A 23,874-nucleotide genomic window follows, 5' to 3' on the forward strand; every position below is an offset into this window, starting at 1 on the left:
TTTTTAATACTGCATCCATTATACTTGGTTCAGGTGGCATAACCTTCCTGCTTTGTCTTTACCTTTTGATTTTAAAAGAGGGGAAAAGATGACATTTGTCTAATGAGAAATTCATAGTCTAAACTCGTGCAGCTATTTTGGTGTATCTTTCTGTAAATTACGTCCAGCTACCAGAGGGCTAAGAAGAAACTGTTCATTTGTTAATTCACTCATTATTCTATATATTCATTCAATAAAAGTTTTGAGCTTCTTGAGGGTAGAGACTGTGTGCGCTAAGTTGCTTCAGTTGTGTCCAACTCTTGCGACCCCATGGACTGTAGCCCACCAGCTTATTCTGTCCATGGGATTTTCCAGGCAAGAATATTGGAGTGGGTTGCCATGCTCTCCTCCAGAGGAGCTTCACGACCCAGGATGAAACACACATCTCTTATATCTCCTGCATCGATAGGCGGGTTCTTTACCGCTAGTGCCACGTGGGAAGCCCAAGGGAACAGATTACTTCTTGTTTAGTCTTATGTATCAAAACCACAGAATAGCTGCTAGCATAGAAGAAACACTAAATGTCTATCGAGTTACTTTTAATGTATATTACAGATATCACCTGATCTGGTCTTACACAGAACAAAAGCTACTCTATTCCTAGTTGTGGCCTTCAAGAAACTTAAAATAGTTTTTGTGTCAAGACAACTATTATGTTAACAAAAACATGAGTTAATTGGCACAATTATTATGGAAAACAACATGAAGATTCCTTAAAAAACTAAAAATACTATCATATGATCAAGCAATCCCACCCCTGGGCATATATCCAGAGAAAACTAATCTGAAAAGATACATGTGCCCCAGTGTTCATAGCAGCACCATTTCAATAGCTAAGACATGGAAGTAACCTCAATGTCCATTGGCAATGAATGGGCAAAGAAGGTGTGTTACATATACACAGTGGATATTATTCAGCCGTAAAAAGAATGAAATAAAACCATTTGCAGCAAAATGGATGCAACTAGAGATTATCATACTGAGTAAAGTAAGTCAGACAGAGAAAGACTTGTGATGTCACTTACTACATGGAATCTAAAAAGAAATGATACAGATGAACTAACCAAACAGAAATAGAGTAACATATGTAGAAAACAAATTTATGGTTACCAGAAGGGGAAAGGGGGGACAGGATAAATTGGGAGACTGGGATTAGCAGATACAAACTATATAAAATGGATAACCAACAAGAACCTATGGTATAGTACAGAGAATTCTGCTCAATACTCTGCAATGACTTATATGGAAAAAAAATTTTTAAGAGTGTATGTGTGTGTGTATGTGTGTAAAACTGATTCACTTTGCTGTACAGCAGAAATTAACATAATATTGTAAATCAACTGTATTCCAATAAAAATTAAGAAAACAAAAAAAAAACCCCATACAACTCCAGCCCCCCAAAAAAGAACAAGTGAAACTGTCCCAGCTGACATCACCACGATGTCCACAAATAATTATTAGTCAAGAGTCAAATAAGCATAAGAGCTTAAAAGGGCCATACACTAAAATGAGGAACTGGTCCCCTCCAAAGCCAAGGTCATGGGGCATGGCCAGCCAGGGTCTGGGTTGCCACCCAGTACACCAGAACACGTGGGCAGTTCTCTGAACAAGCAGGGTACCTGCCGGCCGTTCCGGTATCTCTGATTTCATTCTCACTGTTTGTCAAACTAAGTACTAAATATTCCCAAAGGTCCCTAACGTACCTTGGCAAATGAGCAACTGAAAATCTGAAAATGTCTCCAAAATGTTACAGAAACCTCTAAAAGCCTTGGGCATTTTTTCTAATGATCTCTATTTTGTTTGTTCCTCTTCAGTATCATCCTTTGGGTGATGGCAGAAGCGAAGGGGATTAGTGATGCTCACAGGCCATTACTAGCACAGGCTACAGGACTCACCCTCTTAGGCCCTTTCCTCCTAGTTTACTGGGTTCTTTTTCATTATTTTTACTTTCCTGCACGGTACTTCCTTTTCTGTCTCCCACTTTGTGTCCCCAAGAAACACTAGCTCAAAATATCAATCCTCTTATAAAAAATGAGAACTTGTTTGCCAGAAGAAAATATATTCCCAAAATACCTTGATCTACTCACATCTCCCATAACAATATCCCAAAAGAGTTTTGTGTTAATTCAAAGACTCAGACAGTGGATAGTTAAACAGCTTGAGGCAGGGTCTGAAGGCAGGAGTGAGGAAGTTTTAAGTTCCTATGAATATTTTAGAGGTTTGACCCTGTCACTGAGTGGACATAGAGGCACAAATGTATTTTCTAAGAATCTAACCCCTAGAAACAATGTATCAATTTATTTATTATGTATGCTGCTGCTGCTGCTAAGTCACTTCAGTCATGTCTGACTCTGTGTGACCCCATAGACGGCAGCCCACCAGGCTCCCCCGTCCCTGGGATTCTCCAGGCAAGAACACTGGAGTGGGTTGCCATTTCCTTCTCCAGTGCATGAAAGTGAAAGTGAAGTCACTCAGTCGTGTCTGACTCTTAGCGACCCCATGGACTGCAGCCCACCAGGCTCCTCCGTCCATGGGATTTTCCAGGCAAGAGTACTGGAGTGGGGTGCCTGCATATGAGTATAAATATTCTTTATGTGTGTTGTGTGCGTGCCAAGTTGCCTCAGTCCTATCTGACTCTCTGTGACCTTTTGGACGGAAGGCTCCTCTGTCCATGGGGTTTTCCAGGCAATTATACTGGAGTGCGTTGCTATGCACTCCTCCGGGGGATCTTCCCAATGCAGGGATCGAACCTGTGTTTTTTGTCTCCTGCACTTGTAGGTGGGTTCTTTACCCCTAGTGCCACCTGGGAAGCCGCCAAGTACTCACTTTACCTGAACATAAAATGGATGGGTTGGAGGTGGAAAATACACAGAGGGGAGAAACAGCCCCAAACTTGGTATATTCTTATTTTTCTCATTTCACCAGAAGACAGGAAGCATTTGCTAAGGGCCCGTAGGTCCAAATTGGGCTTACTTAAAGTGTAGTAGAATTCAGATGAGTTGTTTCATGAACAAATATGAGGAACTTCCTTATTTTATTTTGCATAAATCCTTGAGGGTAAAACCTACGTCCACCATGAAGAAAGGAAAACTTCTTCTAAAGCTCTATTGATAAACAAGCATTTAAATCAAACTGGTAAATGTACCTAAAGACCAAAAATTGAAGTGGTAGGAAAATAGAAGGTTTCCTACCAAGCTGTTAAGAGTGATTACCTTTGACCTGGAGGAAGAGAAAAATACAGTCTTTGAAATGAGCTACAGACATGTGTTGACTTGCTATGAGCTCTAAAATCTTCTCTCTCTTGGTGGATCAAGATTAGGAGACCATACTCCCCATGGAGCTTGAAGTAACAATTTTCCCAACTGGGTTTGTCAGCTACAGATTTTCAGAAGTTTTCCAAAAGGGCTATTTCAGTAAATGAACACTCTTAAGAGTCAAACGACTTTTTGTTTCCATCCTTCCTAAGCTTAATATCAGTCTTCCTTCTCCTGACCATTAAAATTCGGACCAGTGCCTATTCTCTTGGATGTGCTCTGCTTGGATGAGAATGAGACATTTCATGCTCGAATAAGTTTGTGGTTCTCCTCCCTCTTGTCCTGGTTCTTGAGAGAGGAGAGGATGGACAGACACACGGAAATGTAAGTCTTAAACATTCAAGGACAAGAGCCCAGCAAAATGGTGATTTTAATATGAAGGCTAAAGATGGGTCAACAGTTTCTTGGCAGTCACCTGGGAATTTCCTTACCCGAGATCCAAAGGCTTGGACCTGTCTTTTCTTTGCAACAACTGATGCTGTGAACTCTGACACTGAAAATGCTCATCCCTAGGCTTCTGACACACTCCACTTCCTGGTGCTTCTTCTACCCTTTTTATTGTCTTCTTTTCTACTTATTTTATTTGTCTTCTTCCTTTTTCCTCAAGATGAGATTCCCCAGGTTTTGTCTCTGGCTTTCTCTTCTCCTCTCTTTATATTTCTTTCTCCTGCCACTCGCTAACCTGATGGTGCCAGCTGTCTTTCCATGTGGATGATCCCAGGGAAAACTGCCAATTACTGAGTACCCACCAGAAGCAAGTCACTTTTTACACATCATCTCACCGATCTCACACCCATTTTCTGCCTCTCAGGTGAGGAGGCAGGGTCTCAGGGAGGTTCAAAGACTCACCCAAGATACCAAGACCACACAGCAGACCCGTGCTAGAGTCAGGGTTTGGGTCCAGATCTTTCCGGTGGAAGACTCCTGCTGTTATCACTATAGCATGTCTCCCAATGACTCAGCCTCCTGTCTTGTTTCAAAATCAACAAGTCTTCTTCTCTGACTAGTTTCTCCTCCTCATGGAGACTTTCTGAAACCCACTCGCTGCCTTTCTCCCAGTGACCAGGCTCACAGTGTCAGGTGTCCCTGGCTCAGCTCTCAGCCTTTCCCCTGCTCCTTCACGGCCCCCTCCTGATCTTGTCGATTGCCAAGTACCACCTCTCACTTCGTCTTTCCCTTCCCCAAACCAGCCCACGCACCTCTGCCTGAACACTCTACTGGGCCATATTATTCCCTTAGGTAAAAACCTCTGTGGCTTCCCTTTGCTGAAACAAAATAATGACCAAAACCTACACCTCTTACTCAAAAGTCCAGTTGACTTTTTGGGTCATAACTTGCAGGTTGTAACTTGCAGAACTTCCTTAGAAGTAAACCATGTGCTGGTGAAACCAGGCAAGTAACTATCCCCTGAGTGTTTGAATGTCCCATTCTGAGGCTTTTCTTTAGGCTGCTCCCTCTTATAGGAACTCACTCTTAATCCAGTAGACACTCCTCATCTGCACAAACTCTACCCTGTTTCATGTATTACACATACACACAGACATACAGACACACACACCCCTCATATCCCTTCCACCACCTTCCAGTTAATTATCACTCTACATCGTTAAGCCTTCAGACTTTTCTCTTTTCCACTCTTAGGGAACTTGGTTTGTTGTACTTTAGGTTTATTATTCACCTCCTCTTCTTAGGAAGCTCTAAATTCTTTGGCTTTAAGAAAAGGAATGTTTCAGACTTCAGTGTATTCTCCAAAATCTTTAGTCCAAGGGACATAATAGATGACTGATAAATATATATTAATTAAATGTAACTCAAACTTTGATAAAATACAGTAGTGTGAGGTCACATTGTATTCACTTACTTTTCTAAATTAAAAAAAAATTTGGCCACACTTCAAGGCATATGGGATCGTAGTTCTCCAACCAGGGATGGAACCCACGAGCCCTGCATTAGGAGCTCGGACCTTTAACCGCTGGACCGCTAGGCAAGTCCTGAGGTCACACGTTAAATGAATGCTTACATGATTTTCCCCTGGTAAGCAGAAACAAAATGTTTCACATAAATAGTCTCTGAGCATCTTGAGATCAAGAATAAATGATGACTGTGAGTGTCTATTCTCAAAATGATAACCTGTTTCCTAATTTAGAAGGAAGAGAGGGCAGAAAAGGCTACATGGAAAAAAAAGAAACAATATTAGGTTCTGCTCACTGTCATATAAAAATGGAGAGAAAATAACTTACAGTAGGATGCATGTCCATAATAAAATAGGATGAAAAATGCTGAATTAAAAAAACTCAATTTACATGGAGCTCTCCTGTGACACATAAATATTTTCAGGTAAGGTAAAACAGTGTGATGTTAAGATGTTAGTAACTTAGTAAGATGTTAGCCTCTGAACATGTTCTTTGGTTGTTCATTGTATTGCAGCTTATGCCTTCCTAAGTGGATGTAAGCTCCCAGAGGGGAAGATACAGACCCGCTGTTACCTGGCTCTCCTGACACTCTGGTGTTTAAAATGTTATCCTTGGGATGGGGCTTCCCAGGTGGTGCTAGTGGTAAGGAATCCACCTGCCAATGCAGCAGATCCAAGAGATGAGGGTTCAATACTTGGGTCAGGAAGATCCTCTGGAAGAGGGCATAGCAACCCACTCCAGTATTCCTCCCTAGAGAATCCCATGGACAGAGGTGCCTGGCAGGCTACAGTCTACAGGGTCACAAGGAGTCAAACACGACTGAAGTGACTGAGCATACACACATTCTTGGGATTCAGCATTAAAGAGGGTCTTGGTTCTTTGAAGGCCTCATTCTCAAATAATTAACACAACTTTGGAGGATGGTTTTTGAGGCAAAATCCAACACATGGCCACATTTATTGTAAGAATACAAGAATTTATAGCAGATACAAAGATTTGTCATTATTCAATTACTAAGTCATGTCTGACTCTTTGTGACCTCATGGACTTGCAGAAGACCAGGCTTCCCTGTCCTTCACTATCTCCCAGAGTTTGCTCAAATTCATGTCCATCGAGTCACTGATGCCATCCAACCATCTCATCCTCTGTCATCCCCTTCTCCTCCTGCCTTCAATCTTTCCCAGAATCGGGGGCTTTTCCAATGAGTCAGCTCTTTGAATTAGGTGGCCAAAGTACTGGAGCTTCAGCTTCAGCATCAGATGCAATGATACACACTAACTCAATGGACAATGGGTTTGAGCAAACTCTGGGAGACAGTGAAGGACAGTGAAGCCTGGTGTGCTGCAGTCTATGGGGTCGCAAAGAGTTGGACATGACTTAGTGACTGAACAACAAAATGCGTATCATAGATACATGAAAGTTGCAACTCTGACTTCTCTTTAAGCCAGTTCATTTTAATTTTCTATGAAACAGAAGAAACTTTGAATCATGGACAACCGTACTCTCTATGCAATGCTACTGATCAAAAGGAGGAGTCACAAGCAACTGGACACAGCAGATCAGGGCAAATCCATCACCAACACTAGTCAGTCGACCCAAAATGTACACTGACAAAAAGTCAATGCTCCCCCACTGGGGTTGAACATTATCCCCTCCCCAAACACTCTTTAATTGCTTAAATGCTTGATTTCTGAAATTCAAGGCTTTTCTTGAAGTATGAATCATGTACCAAAGTGAGAGTTCCAGATTTGGGGAACTGAGACATTAGTGATGACAGGAAGCATGAGGTCAGAAGATGACAGAAAGGACTGAATTCACTGCACAGAGAATTCTCCAGGAAATACCATCTGTACATCTGAAGCTTAGATTTGGTTTGTATAACCAAGATGTCCACTAAGAACCAATGATTTAGCCAGGACAGAGGTTCTTCAATGATTGACAGTTCTATTTAAAAGTTAACAAAATGACTGCTAGAACCTTTGCATTCTGGAAGAAAGGTAGGGTATGGAATTGGAAGCATACAGAATGCAGTACAGTCATAGATCCAAGCCCTCTCCTCACTCACCACAATCATTTGAGCCACGTAACTTTCAGGTCCGGTATATTCAGTTGGGTCTTTCACCTTCACCAGGACTAGGAAGTACAAATAATGCCACATATTGTGTTCTGACTTGATGTGTTCCTCAAAAGAAACCGTTTTATTATCAAACTTGTCCCTCTCGAGTCCTGCAAAAAAACCAGGAGAGACAATGTGTGTAATGTGTCATTTAATCAGCACTCACTTTGGGCATAAAAACATAATCATTATTGTGAAGAAACATTTTCTGAAAGAGCGTGATGATTTTAAATGTTATGATTAAAAACGTGGTACACAAGACCTCCAGAAAAAATGCCAGAGTTTTTCATTTCTTCCCAACTAACATTATCCCCTGTGGATCCCTGGAAAAGTGAAGTCCTATTATAGATGCAAAATTTGCAGACAATTTAAAACATAACCAAATAAAAATTGTCAAATTATAATAAATTGGACCTCAAGTCTAAGAAAAAGAAGTCAAAATGACTGTGCAAGAAAAAGCACGCTTGCTAATAATCAGGGCAGAAAAAAAAATGCCATTTTATCCAGGAACTTGGGTAAAAAGAGAAAAAAAAGCAGTTAACAGTCATCTCTCTTCAAAACCACTTGTAATCAGTGAAGGCAAAAGAATGTCCACAGAGATCTGTGTTCCGAATGCAATAAGGATTCACAGGCTTGTCCCACCCTTAGACTACCGTGTTCCAGGCATTTTGGGGAGGGGAAGGTCTGATCAATTTCCAGGGAATATTTTTTTAGCTTCTGGAAGGACACTGAGGAGAGGATCTGGGTAGTAAGATGCTTTTCTCTCAAAGGTTGAAGGGTAGATGAAAGGAAATGAATGGAGATGAAGAAAAACGTCTATGGAAAAATGAATTAGGCTGCCAAGTAAAATGGGATGTTGGGATTCAGTCTGGTTTTGCAGTTCGGATACTGGAGAAGAAATCTGGAAACTGAATTCCAAAACTGGCTACTTTCTTCCTAAACATATTTTTTTTTTAAAGTCATCTGGCCCTTTAGGCATGAAGAAGACCCTTTAAACAATAAGATACAAAATACATAAATCACAAAAAGTCTGTCCCCAATGAAGGTGTGACCTTTTAAATTATATTATTGGATATTTTTACGGGAAATACCATAAAATTTAGCTGGCTGATGATCATGCCTCGTCTTACTTGACCTATCGTCAGCTTAGCATGCTTCAAATAAAAATCCAATCCTCTCCCCCAAATGAGCTCCACCCACGTCCTCTTTTCATTCCATGGCAACTCCAGTCTTTCAGTTTTCACGCCAAAAGTCTAGAGTCATCCTTGAATCCTCTGTCTCACATGTCACATCCAATTCATGTTGAAATTCATTTGGTACTTTTACAATTCGCCCCACCTTCACCTTCCTCTGCTGGGTCCACAAATCTGTTCTCTACTAGGCTCATGAATACCATTTTTTCTAGATTCCATATATATGCTTTAACTATACAATACTTGTTTTTCTCTTTCTGGCTTACTTCACTCTATAAGAGGCTCTAGGTTCATCCACCTCACTACAACTGACTCAAATTCATTCCTTTTTATGGCTGAATAATATTCCATTGTATATATGTACCACAACTTCTTTATCCTTTCATCTGTTGAGGGACATCTAGGTTGCTTCCATGTCCTGGTTACTGTAAATATTGCTGCAATGAACACTGGGGTACAAGTATCTTTTAGAATTGTGGTTTTCTCACGGTATATGCCCAGGAGTGGGATTTTTGGGTCATATGTTAGATTTGTTCCTAGTTTTTTAAGGAATCCCCATACTGTTTTCCATAATGGCTGTAATCAGTTTACATTCCCACTAACAGTTCAGGATGGTTCCCTTTTCTCCACATCCTCTCCAGCAATTATTGTTTGTAGATTTTCTGGTGATGGCCGTTCTGACTGGTATGAAGTGATACCTCATTGTAGTTTTGATTTGCCTTTCTCTAATAATTGAGAAGGTAGCTCTGACATATATACACTGTGTGTGTGTGTGTGTGTGTATGTGTGGGTTAGTGGCTCAGTCTTGTCTGAGTCTTTGTGATCCCATGGACTGTAGCTCACCATGGAATTCCTCAAGCAAGAATACTGGAGTGGGTTGCCATTCCTGACCCAGGGATTGAACCCAGGTCTTCTGAATTGTGGGCAGATTCTTTACCATCAGAGCCACCAGGGAAGCCCATATATACACGATTGTATATAAAATAGATAGTGGGAAATTACTAAACAACATAGAGAGCCCAACCTGGAGCCCTGTGATGACCTAGAGGGGTGGAGTGAAGGGAGAGGAGGGTTGAAAGGGATATATATAATTTATGACTGATTCACATGGTTGAATGGCAGAAACCAACACAAAATTGTAAAGCAATTTTCTACCAATTAAAATATTTTTTAAAAATTTAAAAAAGAAATTATTTTGGCTGTATCTTCAACATATACCCAGAATCTGATCACCTCTCACCACCTCCAAGGCTACCACTCTGGTTTGAGCCATTATTGTCATTCATCTGGTTTACCCAAATAACGCCCAGGCCTCCTTGCTTCCATATTTCCTCTCTAAGGCCTATTCTCAACACAGCAGCCAGAGTGACATTTTAAAAACCTTAGTAGGATGGTGTCTCTCCTCTGTTTTAAACCCTGCAGTGGTTCCTCTCCTCAGAAAAAACATCAACATTCTTACAATGGCCCATGAGTAGGGTTGCCAGGGAAAACACAGGATCCCCAGTTAAGCTCAAAAATTGAAAAAACAATGAATAATGGTTGAGCTTAAATATACCCCATGCAATAGCACCTTGCTAAACCCTATGTGATGTGGCCCTGAAGCCTTTCTAATCTTATCTCCCACCACCTCTCCCTGGCTAACTCTCATCCAGCCACCAAGGGCTTCTCCACTCTTCCTGGCACCCAGATCCCTGCCTCAGGGCCTTTGAACTGACTGTTTCCTCTCCCTACAGCTCTCTTCTCGCTGATATCTCTTGGACTAACTCACTTACCTTCTAGTGTTAAACCTCACTTTCTCAATGTGGCTTAATTTTATTGCTCTATTTAGTCTGTCCCTCCCTTTCTACTGGGCTTCCCTGGTGGCTCAGAGGGTAAAGCGTCTGCCTACAATGTGGGAGACCAGGGTTCGATCCCTGGGTCGGGAAGATCCCCTGGAGAAGGCAATGGCAACCCACTTTAATACTCTTGCCTGGTAGGCTACAGTCCATGAGGTTGCAAAGAGTTGGACATGACTGAACGACTTCACTTTCACTTTCTACTGATACTTTTGATCACTCTTTCCTTTGTCTTACAGTGTTTTTCATCTCCAAACAGACTGAAAATAGCCATATCAAAGGTGTTTAATTAAACTGGACCACAAGTCTCAGGTATATAGGTAAAAATTGTTGTGCAAGAAAAATCCAGCGGATTCATTTCGATGTTTGGCAAAACTAATACAATATTGTAAAGTTTAAAAATAAAAATTAAAAAAAAAGGAAATAAAAGGAATCCAAACTGAAAAAAAAAAAAAAAAAAGAGAGAAAAATCCAGGCTGCTAAGTAGCACAAAGGAAAGGCATAACGTTTTATCTGGGAACTTAGATATGAGCTTATTATGTTGATTATTTACTGCATGTCCATGGGCAGATACATGTGTCTCTTTTCTTCAATAATGGTCCCTGTAGTTTAGAACATTGCCTGGCATGTAGTCAGCACTGAATAAAATGTTAATTGAGTGAATTAGGAGTATATCACTAAGAACAAAACAGAATTGAAGAGATGCAGGAAAGAGTAGAATATAAGTAGAAAGCAATGAAGCAGTAGAAGTTGTAAACTGGCAGAAATCAGGGGGTGGATCCACAAGTAGAGAGAGGGAATTAGAATGGCCCTAGAAAAGAGAGAAAGGGGGAAGCCGAGAAAAAAGTTGGGTAATAGCGTATGGTGGGGCTGCAGATCTTGCTAAATTAAAGCATCTGGCTCTCCATGATGGCTCTTTTGCTTACTGTATTTGTTATCTTAAATTGTTCATGTATTCTTTCAATAAATACTTATCAATACAATATTGTAAAGTTTAAAAATAAAATAAAATTAAGGAACAACAACAACAAAAAAGAATAAAAAAGGAATATGTCACTAGGATTCATATAATCCTAGGATGTTCCACTAGGATGCATATAATCAAAAACAGATAACAGCAGTATTGATGACATGGATAAATTGGAACCCTCCTACACTTCAAAAATAGTTTAGCAGTTTCTCAAAAGTTGAACACAGAGTTACCATGTTACCAACAATTCCACTCAGGTATATTCATAACAGAAAAAAATGTATGTCCACATAAAAGCATATACATGAGTATCTGTAGCAGCATTATTCATAACGGCTAAAAAGTAGAAACCCAAATGTTCATCAACTGATAAAAAGATAAACAAAGTATGGTATATCCGTACAATGGATATTTTTCTGCAATACGAAAGTACTGATGCATGCTAATATGAACCTTGAAAACATACTAAGTGAAAGAAGCAAGTCACAGATGACCACATATGATACGATTCCATTTATACGAAATGCTTAGGACAGGCAAATCTATAGCAACAGAAAGTAGATCAGTGGTGGCCTAGGGCTGAGGAGGATGGTTAGTTTGATGGGAAGGAAGGGAACAGTGATGGCCAAAGGGTAGGAGGTTTCTTTAGAGGGCAATGAAGATGTTCTAAAATTATGGTGACACATGTACACCCATGGCTGTACATGTCAATGTATGGCAAAAACTACCACAATATTGTAAAGAAATAAATTAATTAAAAAAATAAAATTATGATGCTAGATACACAACTCTGAACATACTAAACCCACTGAAAATGTATACTTTAAATGAGTCTATCATAAGGTATATAAATTATATCTCAACAGAGCCATTACAGAAAAATGGAGAAAATTTTTAAGTAGCTTTCTCCTAGAATCCAATTCAAACAATTACCTACCTATGTACCTATTGCAAGGTACATAGAACCATAAAGATAAAAAGATAATGTCTACCATCAATCAATCCATAATAGGGTAAAGGAAACAGACAAATTGTATTATATTCTAAGTGGTATAAACTATCAAGGAAACATAAAGGAAGGCAAAACGAGTTTTGACCAGATACATTTTGAAAGGTTTCAACGAGGCATAATAAACGTCTGACCTATGAAACATGACCAGGGCAAGTAGAGAAGAGATGACCAGTAAGAAAAGGTACTTAATTTTTACTGAGCACCTATTTATGCTGAGAACTATAAAGATGTTTAAATATGCTATAATAACAACAATAATCAATCTGACCTTTCAGCATGTGAAAAAAGAGATTCAGAGGGATTTCATTGATTGCTCACGTTAATACCTCTACTTAGTGGAAAAGTCAGCCAATATTTAAATAAAAATATTCCTGACTCCAAATCTATGTTCTTTTGCCTCTGGGCAGAGGAAACAGCACAGCAAAACTAGAGATGAAAGCAATGCCCTGTTGGGGAACTGTCAATTCTTCTGGTATGGTCAGGAGGGAACACTCGGAAACGAACATGAAATAGTACGCTTGGCACAAACCCTGAAAAGTTTTACACACAAAGCTAAGGAGTCTGCAGTTTATTCTGAAGGCTTCTGAGTGGAGCCTAGCATACTGGGTGCTGTTCTTTAAGTAATTTCTGGTGGCAGGATTTAGAGGAAGACTGTGAGAGAAGAGGAGAGGGTGGGAGTCCAGGGGGTCAGGGCACGGGAGGAAGCATGTAATGGAGGGAAATTGGTTGTCTTTCATCATCATTAGATCCTACTCTCTAAGCATTATAGTCCATTCGTGTGGTTTCAACCAGCATCACGCTGATGATTTCTCAATCTTTATTCCCAGTACCGACCTTTTTTCTCAACTTTAGATTTTATTTCCAGCTGCCTCTTGGATAACTTTATAGGCATGTCAAACTCAACTCATCAAAGATTTATGTTTCTAGCACTTTGTCTCTTCTGTTAATGAAGTCCCTGTCCACCAAGGAACCTGACGGTGCCCTCAGACTCATGTACTAACTCTGCACACGTCCTGTGGTCACCCTGACTTCCTTACTATTCTCCAAACACACCAAATCCTTTGAAAACCCTATGCCTCTATCTAGTCTCTTTCCCACTTTATAGGAATTCCTTTTCCAAGAGCCAGCTCAACCACTGGCACCACTCTGACTCCCTTGGTTGATCCTTTCAGTGTCTTTCTGCAAAACTTGTCTGTTTCTACTGATTCCTTAGGCTCTACTACTTTATTGTCTGATTTATGCTTTGTATCACCGGCACCTGGCATAGCAATTGGAAAACAGTTGACGTTCAACTAAAGTTGACAGAATAATTGAATATATGAATAAGACACTGAAGAGGACTCACAAATGAAAACTGAAGAGGGCCTGATGTCCAATTAGAGGTATAGATTTAGTAGGAATGAAGTATGACTCTGGCTTTTCTGACTTGGATGAGTGAGTTTAAGGTAATATCAACAAATCAAGAGGAAAAAAATAGAAGGAAGAGATTTTAAAGGGAGGATATGTTTGATATGGGATGGGTGGCACTTAAGATGCCTATAGAAAAATTAATGTTGGGATGCTAGGTAGGAAGCTGGGAACTCCAAAAAAGCATTCAAGATGTAACTCTACTAGTTCAAGGATCAATGACATAAAACAACAATGAAAGCCAGAGCACTGGATGAGATGACTAAAAAAGAAAGAAAGGATGGGTAAGAAGAGTTCTGTGTGTCCAATACAAACTTTTCGGGAAAAAAGGAGAAGACTACACTTATGCTGTGTTTCCCACCCAGTACGACTACGGTAAGGGCACATATCCACTCAGTAGCCAGGCATTCCTATTCCTCTTCTCTGCTCTATTTTTCTCCTAGACCTTGTCATAATTTGACAGTCTATGTATGTTAGAAAATAAGCTCCATGATGACAGTGCTTTTTGTCTGGTTTTGTTCACTGCAAGATCCTACTACACTGTGGATATAAGTATTGAACAAATAGGTGAATGAATGACTTTCATGCATAAGTATAGAGAATAAGAGAATAAAACAATGCCTAACATATAAGAGAATAAAATCACGCATAAGGTACAGAGAAGGAATTAACACACCAAGAGAAGAACACAGATGCTTTCCTCACAAAATAACCTTTATTTCCTATTAAAGCATCTAGACAGACCTTTAATTCCAGGAATCTGACTCTCCTTATGATAGGAATTCTGACCTTCCTCCATTTTGTTATTCTGTTGCACTTCAGCCTCTAGTAATTCAAAATTAAGTTAACGTGGACAACAGAGCCAAACTGTTTCCATGCTTGCTGCTTCAGCTCTGTCACATGTTCATCACCACCCTATCATGACTGCCTTCTGGATCCCTAGCAATTGTTTTCTGAATCATAACTGATACACCTGGTCATGTCTTCAAGGCTTAGAAGTCTCATCTGCTCTCACTGCCTGTCACAGTACCTACCTCTTCTGCAAACGCTACTATGAGTATCCTTGGAATATTCCTAGAGCCAATTCCTACTGTGGAAAATCCCTTTTCTGTTATTTGATACCATATTCCCCTCTGGATCACAATTTAATACCAGACTGTTCCAAGAACCATTTCTAGATTAAACACAACTATTTTATAGCCTGCTAATACAACCCCCAAATATCCCATATGTTTAAATCACTCTTGAAGATATATTATTATAATATATATGGTGTATATTTGGGCTTCCCTGATAGCTCAGTTGGTAAAGAATCTGCCTGCAATGCAGGAGACCTCGGTTTGATTCCTGGGTTGGGAAGATCCCCTGGAGAAGGGAACAGCTGCCCACCCCAGTCTTCTGGCCTGGAGAATGCCATGGACTGTATAGTTCATGGGGTCGAAAAGAATCAGACATGACTGAGCCACTCTCACTTTCAGTGGTATATATTAGATCTTATATGTAATAAGTGATTCCAGGAATAAATACATATCTAGATATACATGATCATAACACTTTATACATATTTCTGCCTTTTGAGGGCAGAGGATAAAGAACCCTTAAGCTACTGAGGTCACAGGGATTAGCAGCTATAAGAACTTGGAAACACTTTTCAATATTTAAGTTTCTAGTTTAAATGTTCACACTAAATTTGTTCTACTTTACAAAACAGTTGTTCCGATATAAAAAAATACTATTTAAATTTGCTGTCTGGTTAACTTACCTAAATGGCCTCTCAAATATTTGAATAAATATGAAGTTTCTGAAAAATACATTACATTGATCTAATACTTCTTGATGTGTGTGTGTGTTAGTTGCTCAGTTGTGTTCGACTCTTTGTGACCCCATGGACTGTAGCCTGCCAGGCTCCTCTGTCCATGGAATTCTCTAGAGAAGAATACTGGAGTGGGTTGCCAGTTCCTTCCTCCAGGGGAACTTCCCAACCCAAGGATTGAACCTGGGTCTCCCACACTGCAGGCGGATTCTTTACCATTTGAGCCAGGGAAGCCAATACTTCTTGGTATCTCACACTATATATCCCTGTGGATATGTGTATGCCACAGAAACTATACCCTACATGTAACAAAATTTGGAATAACTTGGAATCAGTGAAATTAAGGTTTTTGTCTACAGTATATAATAACTTAGGACCTACTTGCTTTATTTTCCTTTATAAGCAATAAGCCACATAAGTATAGAGACAATGTTAATTTGGAGGTGACTAATTGGATAATCATTCATCAAGCAAATATTTATGAATAATTCCCAATACATACTGAGTTGGCCAAAAAGTTCGTTGGGAGTTTTCCATTACATCTTACAGAAAAACTTGAATGAACTTTTTGGCCAACCCAATAACTGGAATCATAAAAATGGATAAGATGTAGATGTTGATCTAAAGAAGAGAAGTTATCATGTATTGAAAGCTTACTTTCAGCTAAGCACTTAGGGATTTTTATATACAAGATTTCATTTATAGCCACCACAACCCCCAAACATGGCAGCATATTCTTCACTTTCAAGGTGAAAGAAGACTTGGCTAAGATCACAAAGCCAGGATGGGGAACCATTGTAGACCCACATATATCTGACTGTAAAGTTCATTTAGTTTCAATAATATGGCAATGCATAGTATCCAACAGAGGAGATAAGACTATGGAAAACGTGTATAGTACCCTAGAGCTAATCGTGATTGAAAAATTTAGGAGTGAATGTGTTTGCTTCTGATTAGTAAGACCAGAGAAAGCTGAACTCATGCAATAACGATTTTACATCTGGGTCTCAGAGAGAGGGTGGTTGTTCAATAGCCTAGGAGTTTGGGCATTCTAAACAGAAACACCATAACTGAGAACACAGGGAAAGAAAGAGTTAAAGATGAGTAATCAGTTGAACCAGACCTAGAGCTATAAATGGGAGAACAGTGGAAGGAAAGACAGGCAAAAAAAGAAGAGGCCCAATTGTGGGGCATCCTACATGCCAGGAAAATCAGAGTTTTTGAGTTATAGTCTGTACAATGCTATTGATGGTCTTTTGAATAAGGAAATGATGAGCTCAATGTGGAAAATTTTGTCTGGCAGCACTGAATAGGTCATTTGGGGGTATGAGCCAGGGTAAGCCTGAAAAACCAAGGTGTGGCTGTGGGAATATGTGGAAGGAAGTGAGTGAGATTGTGAAAACAGATTCATTAGCACGTGGTAAGTAGTGCATCTGAAAGAGGAAAAAGGAGATGCTTAGAATGATGGAGAAGTTGCCAGCCCAGTAGGCTGTCATTAATTGCAATATGGAAGTCAGGATAAGCTGCTGGGTTAGAGGAAGGAGATGGAGAGGCGTGATGTACTGGTTCACAGACATGGTAAAATTGGCTGCCAGGAAGTCATACCTTTTAAAATGTCAATCAACCATGGAAAACAAAGGATGAAAGTTTGGAGAGAGGCTGGAGCCTTGGCTACATATTTGGCAATAAACTGCATAGAGCAGTGTTAAAGAGGTCAGCACAGGGAAGACACAAGGAGTCAATGATAAAATCATGGGCTGGGAGAAAGTCTGAGACCTTGTGATGGACCCAGAGAATGTGCAACCTGAGCTAGAAGAAAAGGTCAGCAGGAAATTCATGATGAGGTTTGAGACAAACACTTCAATTTGGGGAAGAAGCTTAATGTGATATTTTAAGGAATTTATAGGTTACAAGCTTTTTGATCACTTTGAAAAGCCAGAGAGGACTTTGATATTGAAGGAAAAGCTCAGAGGAGCAGGAATGGGGGTGAAGTGATGCACTTATTTTGCTGTTCATGCTTGTTCTTGTTAGAATAGGGGAGACAGGATCATGCCTTAGAATGAGGTTCACATTCTACTGACAGGTTTTTCCCAAAGAGCCCATGTTTCGGAGGCAGGGTTCTGACACAACAGTCATTGTGATTGTGAAGAAAAAGGCTTTGAGGAAGCAGGGTGAATGCAAGACCACGAGACACAGGAAACTCTTCAAAGGCAGTTATCTTTCTTCCTCTGTGAGGCTCACTCTTCTGTTAATATATAATAACTCTCTTCTCAAATCCCCCAATTATAGTACGACATCTTCCTGACGCCATGTCAATCTTGCGTTCCTCCATCTAATCTAGACATATAAAGAGAAGACTCTTTTTCGTGTCATTTCCTTCCAGCAAGTCCCTCCCCAGCACTGCAATCTGGTCCCTGACCTTATCCGCGTGGAAACTCCTAAGATTCCAAAACCTCCTAAACAAGAAATTCAAAGGCTGTGTTTCAGTTCATGTTACTGGCCTTCTCTGCTTGGGCACAGTTGACAATCTATTATATTCCCCCCAAGGCTACTTTCTCCTTTCACCTTCACGTGCCACCTGTGCCTGGCTGTGCTCACACCGTTCATACTGGATAGTTCTTGTGTGTACGTGATCCCCTTTCTCTTTCAGCTTTTCAATGCCGATGTTTTCCACTTGAATCCCATTGTCTCCTCTTCTTACTTAGAAGCCTTTCTCCACACTCCAGCTTTTTCTATCCCATTCAGGCTGAGGACTCCCCAATACTGTCTCCTTCTCTGAGGCTCAGGCATATATCTTCACCTCTGTGCTGGGTGTATCCCACTGGGGTGTTAAGTTGTTGTTCAGTCACTCAGTCACGTCCAACTTTTTGTGACCCCGTGGACTGCAGCATGCCAGGGTTCCTTGTCCTTCACCATCTCCCGGGGCCTGCTCAAACTCATGTCCCTTGAGTCAGTGACGTCATCCAACCATCTCATCCTCTGTCGTCCCCTTCTCCTCCTGCCTGCAATCTTTCCCAGCATCAGGGTCTTTTCCAATGAAAAGACCATTGGCTCTTCCCATCAGGTGGCCAAAGTATTAGAGCTTCAGCATCAGTCCTTCCAATGGATATTCAGGGTTGATTTCCTTTAGGATTGACTGGTTTAATCTCCTTGCAGTCCAAGGGACTCTCAAGAGCCTTCTCCAACACCACAGTTTGAAAGAATCAATTCTTCAGCGCTCAGCCTTCTTTATGGTCCAACTTAGTACACACCTCATTTTCAGTACTTTCAAAGCCAAATTCAGCCTATGCCTACCTAAAATTGTTTTTCTTCTTCCATTCTCAGACTCAACTTTTGGTACTACCATCTACCCAGGCACTCACATTTTTTCATATCCATTACAAACCACTGAGATTTAAGGATTCTGTGTGTGCTTATGCACGCTCAATCATGTTCTACTCTTTGTGACCCCATGGACTGTAGCCCACCAGGCTCCTCTGTCCATGGGATTTTCCAGGAAGAATACTGGAGTGGGTTGTCATTTCCTCCTCCAGGGCATATTCCGACCCAAGGACTGAACTTGCATCTCTTGCATCTCCTGCACTGGCAGGCAGGGTCTACCTCTCCAATATTTACTCTGTCCAGTACCCTGAATACTGCCATCGGTACCTATCCTGGATCAAGGTTTCTTTACCTCTTATGGACAATGGCAATAAACTTCTACCTTGTTCCTCTGCCTCCAGTATTGTTTCCCAATGAACAACTTCCCATAGCTGTCCAGTGATTGAAAATAATAATTACACCCTGTATCTTCTACTTAAAATTCTATAATGATTCACCATCTTCACCACCTATAATAAAAGCATAAGGATAAAGTCCAAACTTTTTAATATAAGAGGTCACGCATAGCCTGGCCAGTCTTTTTTGCTGGCATACCCTGCTCTGAAACTTTCACTTTAGCAACATCAAACTATAAAATGAAGATTCTTTTCATCTGTTTATAGGAAATGAGGATTCTTTTCATCTGTTCTCCTCTCCACGCCTTTCCTTATGCTAGCCACTCTGCTTCTACCCACTTTCATATGGCTCTCTCCTTTCCATCTTTTACCATCAGCTCCATCACCATCTCTTCCAGGAAACTTTTCCTAACTTTCTCATCTGCCCTCTACTAAAGACCAATGAAATGTTAACAACCTTTAAACTGATCTATCATTTCCCTTAATGCATTAGACAGCAATGGTATTTTTTTTTTCTTTTCTGTATTTCACAATAGATTGTGGATACCCTGGAGACGGGCATGTTGAATTTGTGCTTGTTTCCTTGGAAGACAGCTCATTATTACAGGTTAACATCTGGCACACTTCCACCTGTTGGAGTGATGTTGGGAACGCTTGGATGAGCCATCCAGGGAAAAGAGACAGGTGACAGAAGGTGAACTGAGGAAGGAAAGGGATTATTGAGGGTGCAGTTTAAGTTACATAGAATAAAGGTTATCTACTATATAATGAATGTTGAAGCCCTTATACTTATTTTGTGACTTCAGCTCAATATGGAAAAATAGATGTTGAGTATCACCAGGAGTTGGTGGTTATTCAAGGAGGGGAAAGGGGGACTTCTCTGGCAGTCCAGTGGTTAAGACTGTGTTTCCACTTCAGGGGGCTTGGATCCAACCCTTGGTTGGGGAATAATATTCCGCATGTCACATGGTGCAGCAGGCCAAAAAAAAAAAGAAAAAAGAAAGAAAGAAAGCAAAACTACATCCATGTTATAGCTTCTATAAAAGAAAAGGAGGGGAAAGGATCCTAGGGTGACTAAGCCAGCTATAGAGACAACTAAAACCAGAAAGGGCTGAGGTCTATGAAGCAGAGGGTAGAGCCAAAGGACATAATGAGGATGAAAGCAAGGTTGGGTGGGTCTGAGAGAGGAAGAGGAAAAGCACAGGGTGTGAGAGATGGGGAGAGAGAGACAGAAACTGGGAGAAAGCACAACTCAGAATCGAAGACAAAGTGCTGCCAGGGAGTAAGAAGTTCAAGCTGCTGGAAAACTCATCTGTGGATTCATAATCTAACAGAATAAAATAAAAATCATTCTATTGTTTAATCAATATGTTATTGTGATGAAAAATCTGTTTGCCAGTTGGTGGAACCTTCTGGCATTTTGCAACACATGCTATAGTTAGAGAATCATACAAATGGCAGAAATAATGACAAGACAGCTTTGGGGTGTGATTCTTCTATTTCTGGAAGCAGAGTATCCCGGTCCAATGCTCAGTTACATAATCTGAATTTTGTCCAGCTTTCATTTTGAAATAATTTTTCCCAAGGCATGACAAACAAAAAATCCTTCCATCCCCTCCTTTCTACTGGGCAGTTTCTTTCAATCTTATTTTAGTATCTTGAGAACACTTACCACAGATGAAGCAGGTGGTCTTTAGAATTTCTTCTTTTTTCTGTTTTTCACTTCTGAGATCAGCAAAAGTATCAATGATAACCCCAAAAATCAAGTTCAGAACGATAATGATGACAATGAAATAAAAAAGAAGGTCATAAACCACACGAGCAGCAAACAAGGGCTCCTGAAATCAAACATTTTAAAAACATTAAAAAAAACCTTCTATCATGTATGTATACAAACTCACATTTTCAATGCATGTTGATTTAGCATATTGTCTAGCAGAAAGTATATATTCAATAACTGTTTGCTCAATGACTATAAATAGTATTCCAAGTTAGAAAAAAATAAGACCCACTTTTTATCTTCATTTACTTTATAAGTTTTGTGAGGAGAACTTTCCAGTCTGTCCCTAGACTCCTTCCATGCACTTTTACTCTTCTTCTCCAAGGGAGGGATTTATCATGTATTAAAAATCACTTTACATGTAATTATGCTACATGCATTTTGGTGCAGTAGGCTCCTATCCCAGGAGCTACCCAGAAGGTAAACAAATGCCATTTCCAAAGGTCAAAGAGACTGGAAATTTGAGTATCATCTAACGGTCTGTCCATTTCTGAAGGAGATTTTGCTCTTGGCCTTATAGGGTCAAGTACATTCAACTCAAGCATATTTCTACTTGATAAATGTTATTAAAATATACATTAGAGATCAGATAATCTAGGTGTTTAATAGATGAAGAAACATGAGATGGATGGACAACGTGATGTGGCTGGCCAGTTAGAGGATTGAACTTGTTCAAGCTCCCAGTGGAGGACTTGAGATGCTGCCACCAACAAGAAGTTTTTCAGCCTTGCCATTTTAATATATGAAATCCTGTTAGAATCCATTCAGATTGGATATTCCTTGTGGACAAATAATGGAGGTTGTCCCTATTCAGAGGCAAAGAGTAAATCTCCATGCTTGCAAAAACTGAGAGACAAGAGACAGCCTGGTTTCTGTTATTTATGTAACAATCAAACTCCTCCATAAAGTCAGAAGTCATGATTTTGTTGCTGTCATACAATATACAGTTCAAAGTTGGTAAGATGTCATGACCTACTAACATATATAGATTTTTAGGACATTTGCTATTTCTATGGAATTCTATTATACAATGGGTTGCTTTCAAGAGCTACCATTATATTTTTATAGCAAACAACATAAAATGGAGTACCCTATAAACAAAAACTGGGTTGTAAATGCTGTTAAGAAAGGCTAACAAAAAGATCGTGTACTCCGTGAAAAACTTTTTTTCTCCAGCTTACATCTTTTGATGGTCTTCTCAGCACGTCGCCCACGCCTCCACCATTCCTGAGGCCCTGGTTCAGGACGGTCACAATGCACATTAGAAGAGTGTCACATGTCCTTTCAATCCCATCTTCATATTCCTCATCAGCTATAAAAACACAAAGTCAAACTGTACAGCAAACTCACGTCTTTAAACACTCTTTTTGACATCTAAAGATCTATTTCTTCATAACTGTGCCAGGACACACTTTCTTGAAGTCATATATTAATAATACACATTCTATATGGCATCCCAAGACTGACATAGACTGATAAAGCCACATGTGTAATATCCCCAAATCACTTTTTCTTCCATCTGTGGAAAATGACAGAATGAAAAGGATGAAATATAAGAAAGTTACTATTCATTGGGCATTGTCGTGGTGTGGGGGGAGTTCCATAAAACCTTCTGAAAACAATCAACTCACCCAGGGGAAAGAATGTGTAAAAGAAAGCTAGGCGAGCCCAGCTTCAAACTCTACTCTGTTCCAGAACTGGGACTTGGGCAAGTTATTAACCTCAGTGTACTCATCTGTAAAATGGGGAAATCTGTTTAAGGATTAAACTCTTTGGAGGGTTGTTTAAGGATTTTATTTAAGGTATGTAAAAGACTTGGCACAGAGATTGGCATACGCATAGTAAGTGCTTGCAAGTTGAGGGCAGATATTATTTCATTTCTTTGGTAAGTGACTACACTTTCTGAATGACTAGCACAGTGCTACAATGCATTGATGTGAACAATTTGTTTCATGTGAATAATTTACTTTATGTGAATGTGTTTATGCGAACATGTGCATGCTAAGTCACTTCAGACGTGTCTGACTCTTTGTGACTCTATGGAGACCATAGCCCGCCAGGCTCCTCTGTCCATGGGACTCTTCAGGTATGAATACGGGAGTGGGTTGCCAAGTCCTCCTCCAGATGTGAAAATATTCAGGGACAAATAGAGAGAGGAAAAAAATTACTATGTGACAGAAAAATTTCTAGTTTTATTTTTTTTAAGATAAAATTACTAAAATTGGTAGTAATCTCTCAGTCATTTAAAATTATAAAAAGTTCACACCAAGTTGGGAATTAGAATCAAGATGTCTTAAATTGAGAAGTGAGAAGAAATGTATTTTTCTCGTTAGATTAAAAAACCATAATGGTGCTGAATTTTGGAATTATGTAGCCAGTCTGCATGTTATGGTGTGAGTGTAAAAATCACCACTACCAAAGGGAAAAGAATCCTTCTAATTTTGTGTACATGATCCATTATAGTTTCTTTGGTACTTTGTTATGAAAGGCTGGCTTTCTTCTTGTAAGCTGACTTTAACATCACATGGATGGCGGATCTGGTATTTTCCCTTTACTCAGAGTTGTTTCTTTCTAAAACATACATCTCAGGGTATATGCCCAGTAGCAGGATTGCTGGGTCATATGATAGTTTTATTCCTAGTTTTTTAAGGAACCTCCATACTGTTCTCCATAGTGGAATACCAGTTCGTTTGTTTTTTAAAATCAGTTACATAGTGAAATTCAAAATCAGAAAGATGAGGGGAAAAATACATAGTAAAATATTCT

At 39.9% G+C, this 23,874-nt stretch overlaps 1 protein-coding gene across 1 annotated transcript in view; it reads right to left on the reverse strand.

The window, feature by feature from the left end:
• ITPR2 (inositol 1,4,5-trisphosphate receptor type 2) overlaps positions 1-23,874 on the reverse strand; it is a 589,478-nt gene that overhangs the window by 58,403 nt on the left and 507,201 nt on the right. The window contains exons 53-55 of the mRNA XM_027541575.1: positions 22,290-22,420; positions 21,001-21,166; positions 7,332-7,492 (exon numbers count right to left, since the gene is read on the reverse strand). Coding sequence (XP_027397376.1) covers positions 7,332-7,492; positions 21,001-21,166; positions 22,290-22,420 — 458 coding nt within the window. The remainder of the gene's footprint in view (positions 1-7,331; positions 7,493-21,000; positions 21,167-22,289; positions 22,421-23,874) is intronic.

Source organism: Bos indicus x Bos taurus, chromosome 5, assembly GCF_003369695.1.
Source record: "Bos indicus x Bos taurus breed Angus x Brahman F1 hybrid chromosome 5, Bos_hybrid_MaternalHap_v2.0, whole genome shotgun sequence".
In the NCBI taxonomy this organism is placed as follows: Eukaryota; Metazoa; Chordata; class Mammalia; order Artiodactyla; family Bovidae; genus Bos; species Bos indicus x Bos taurus.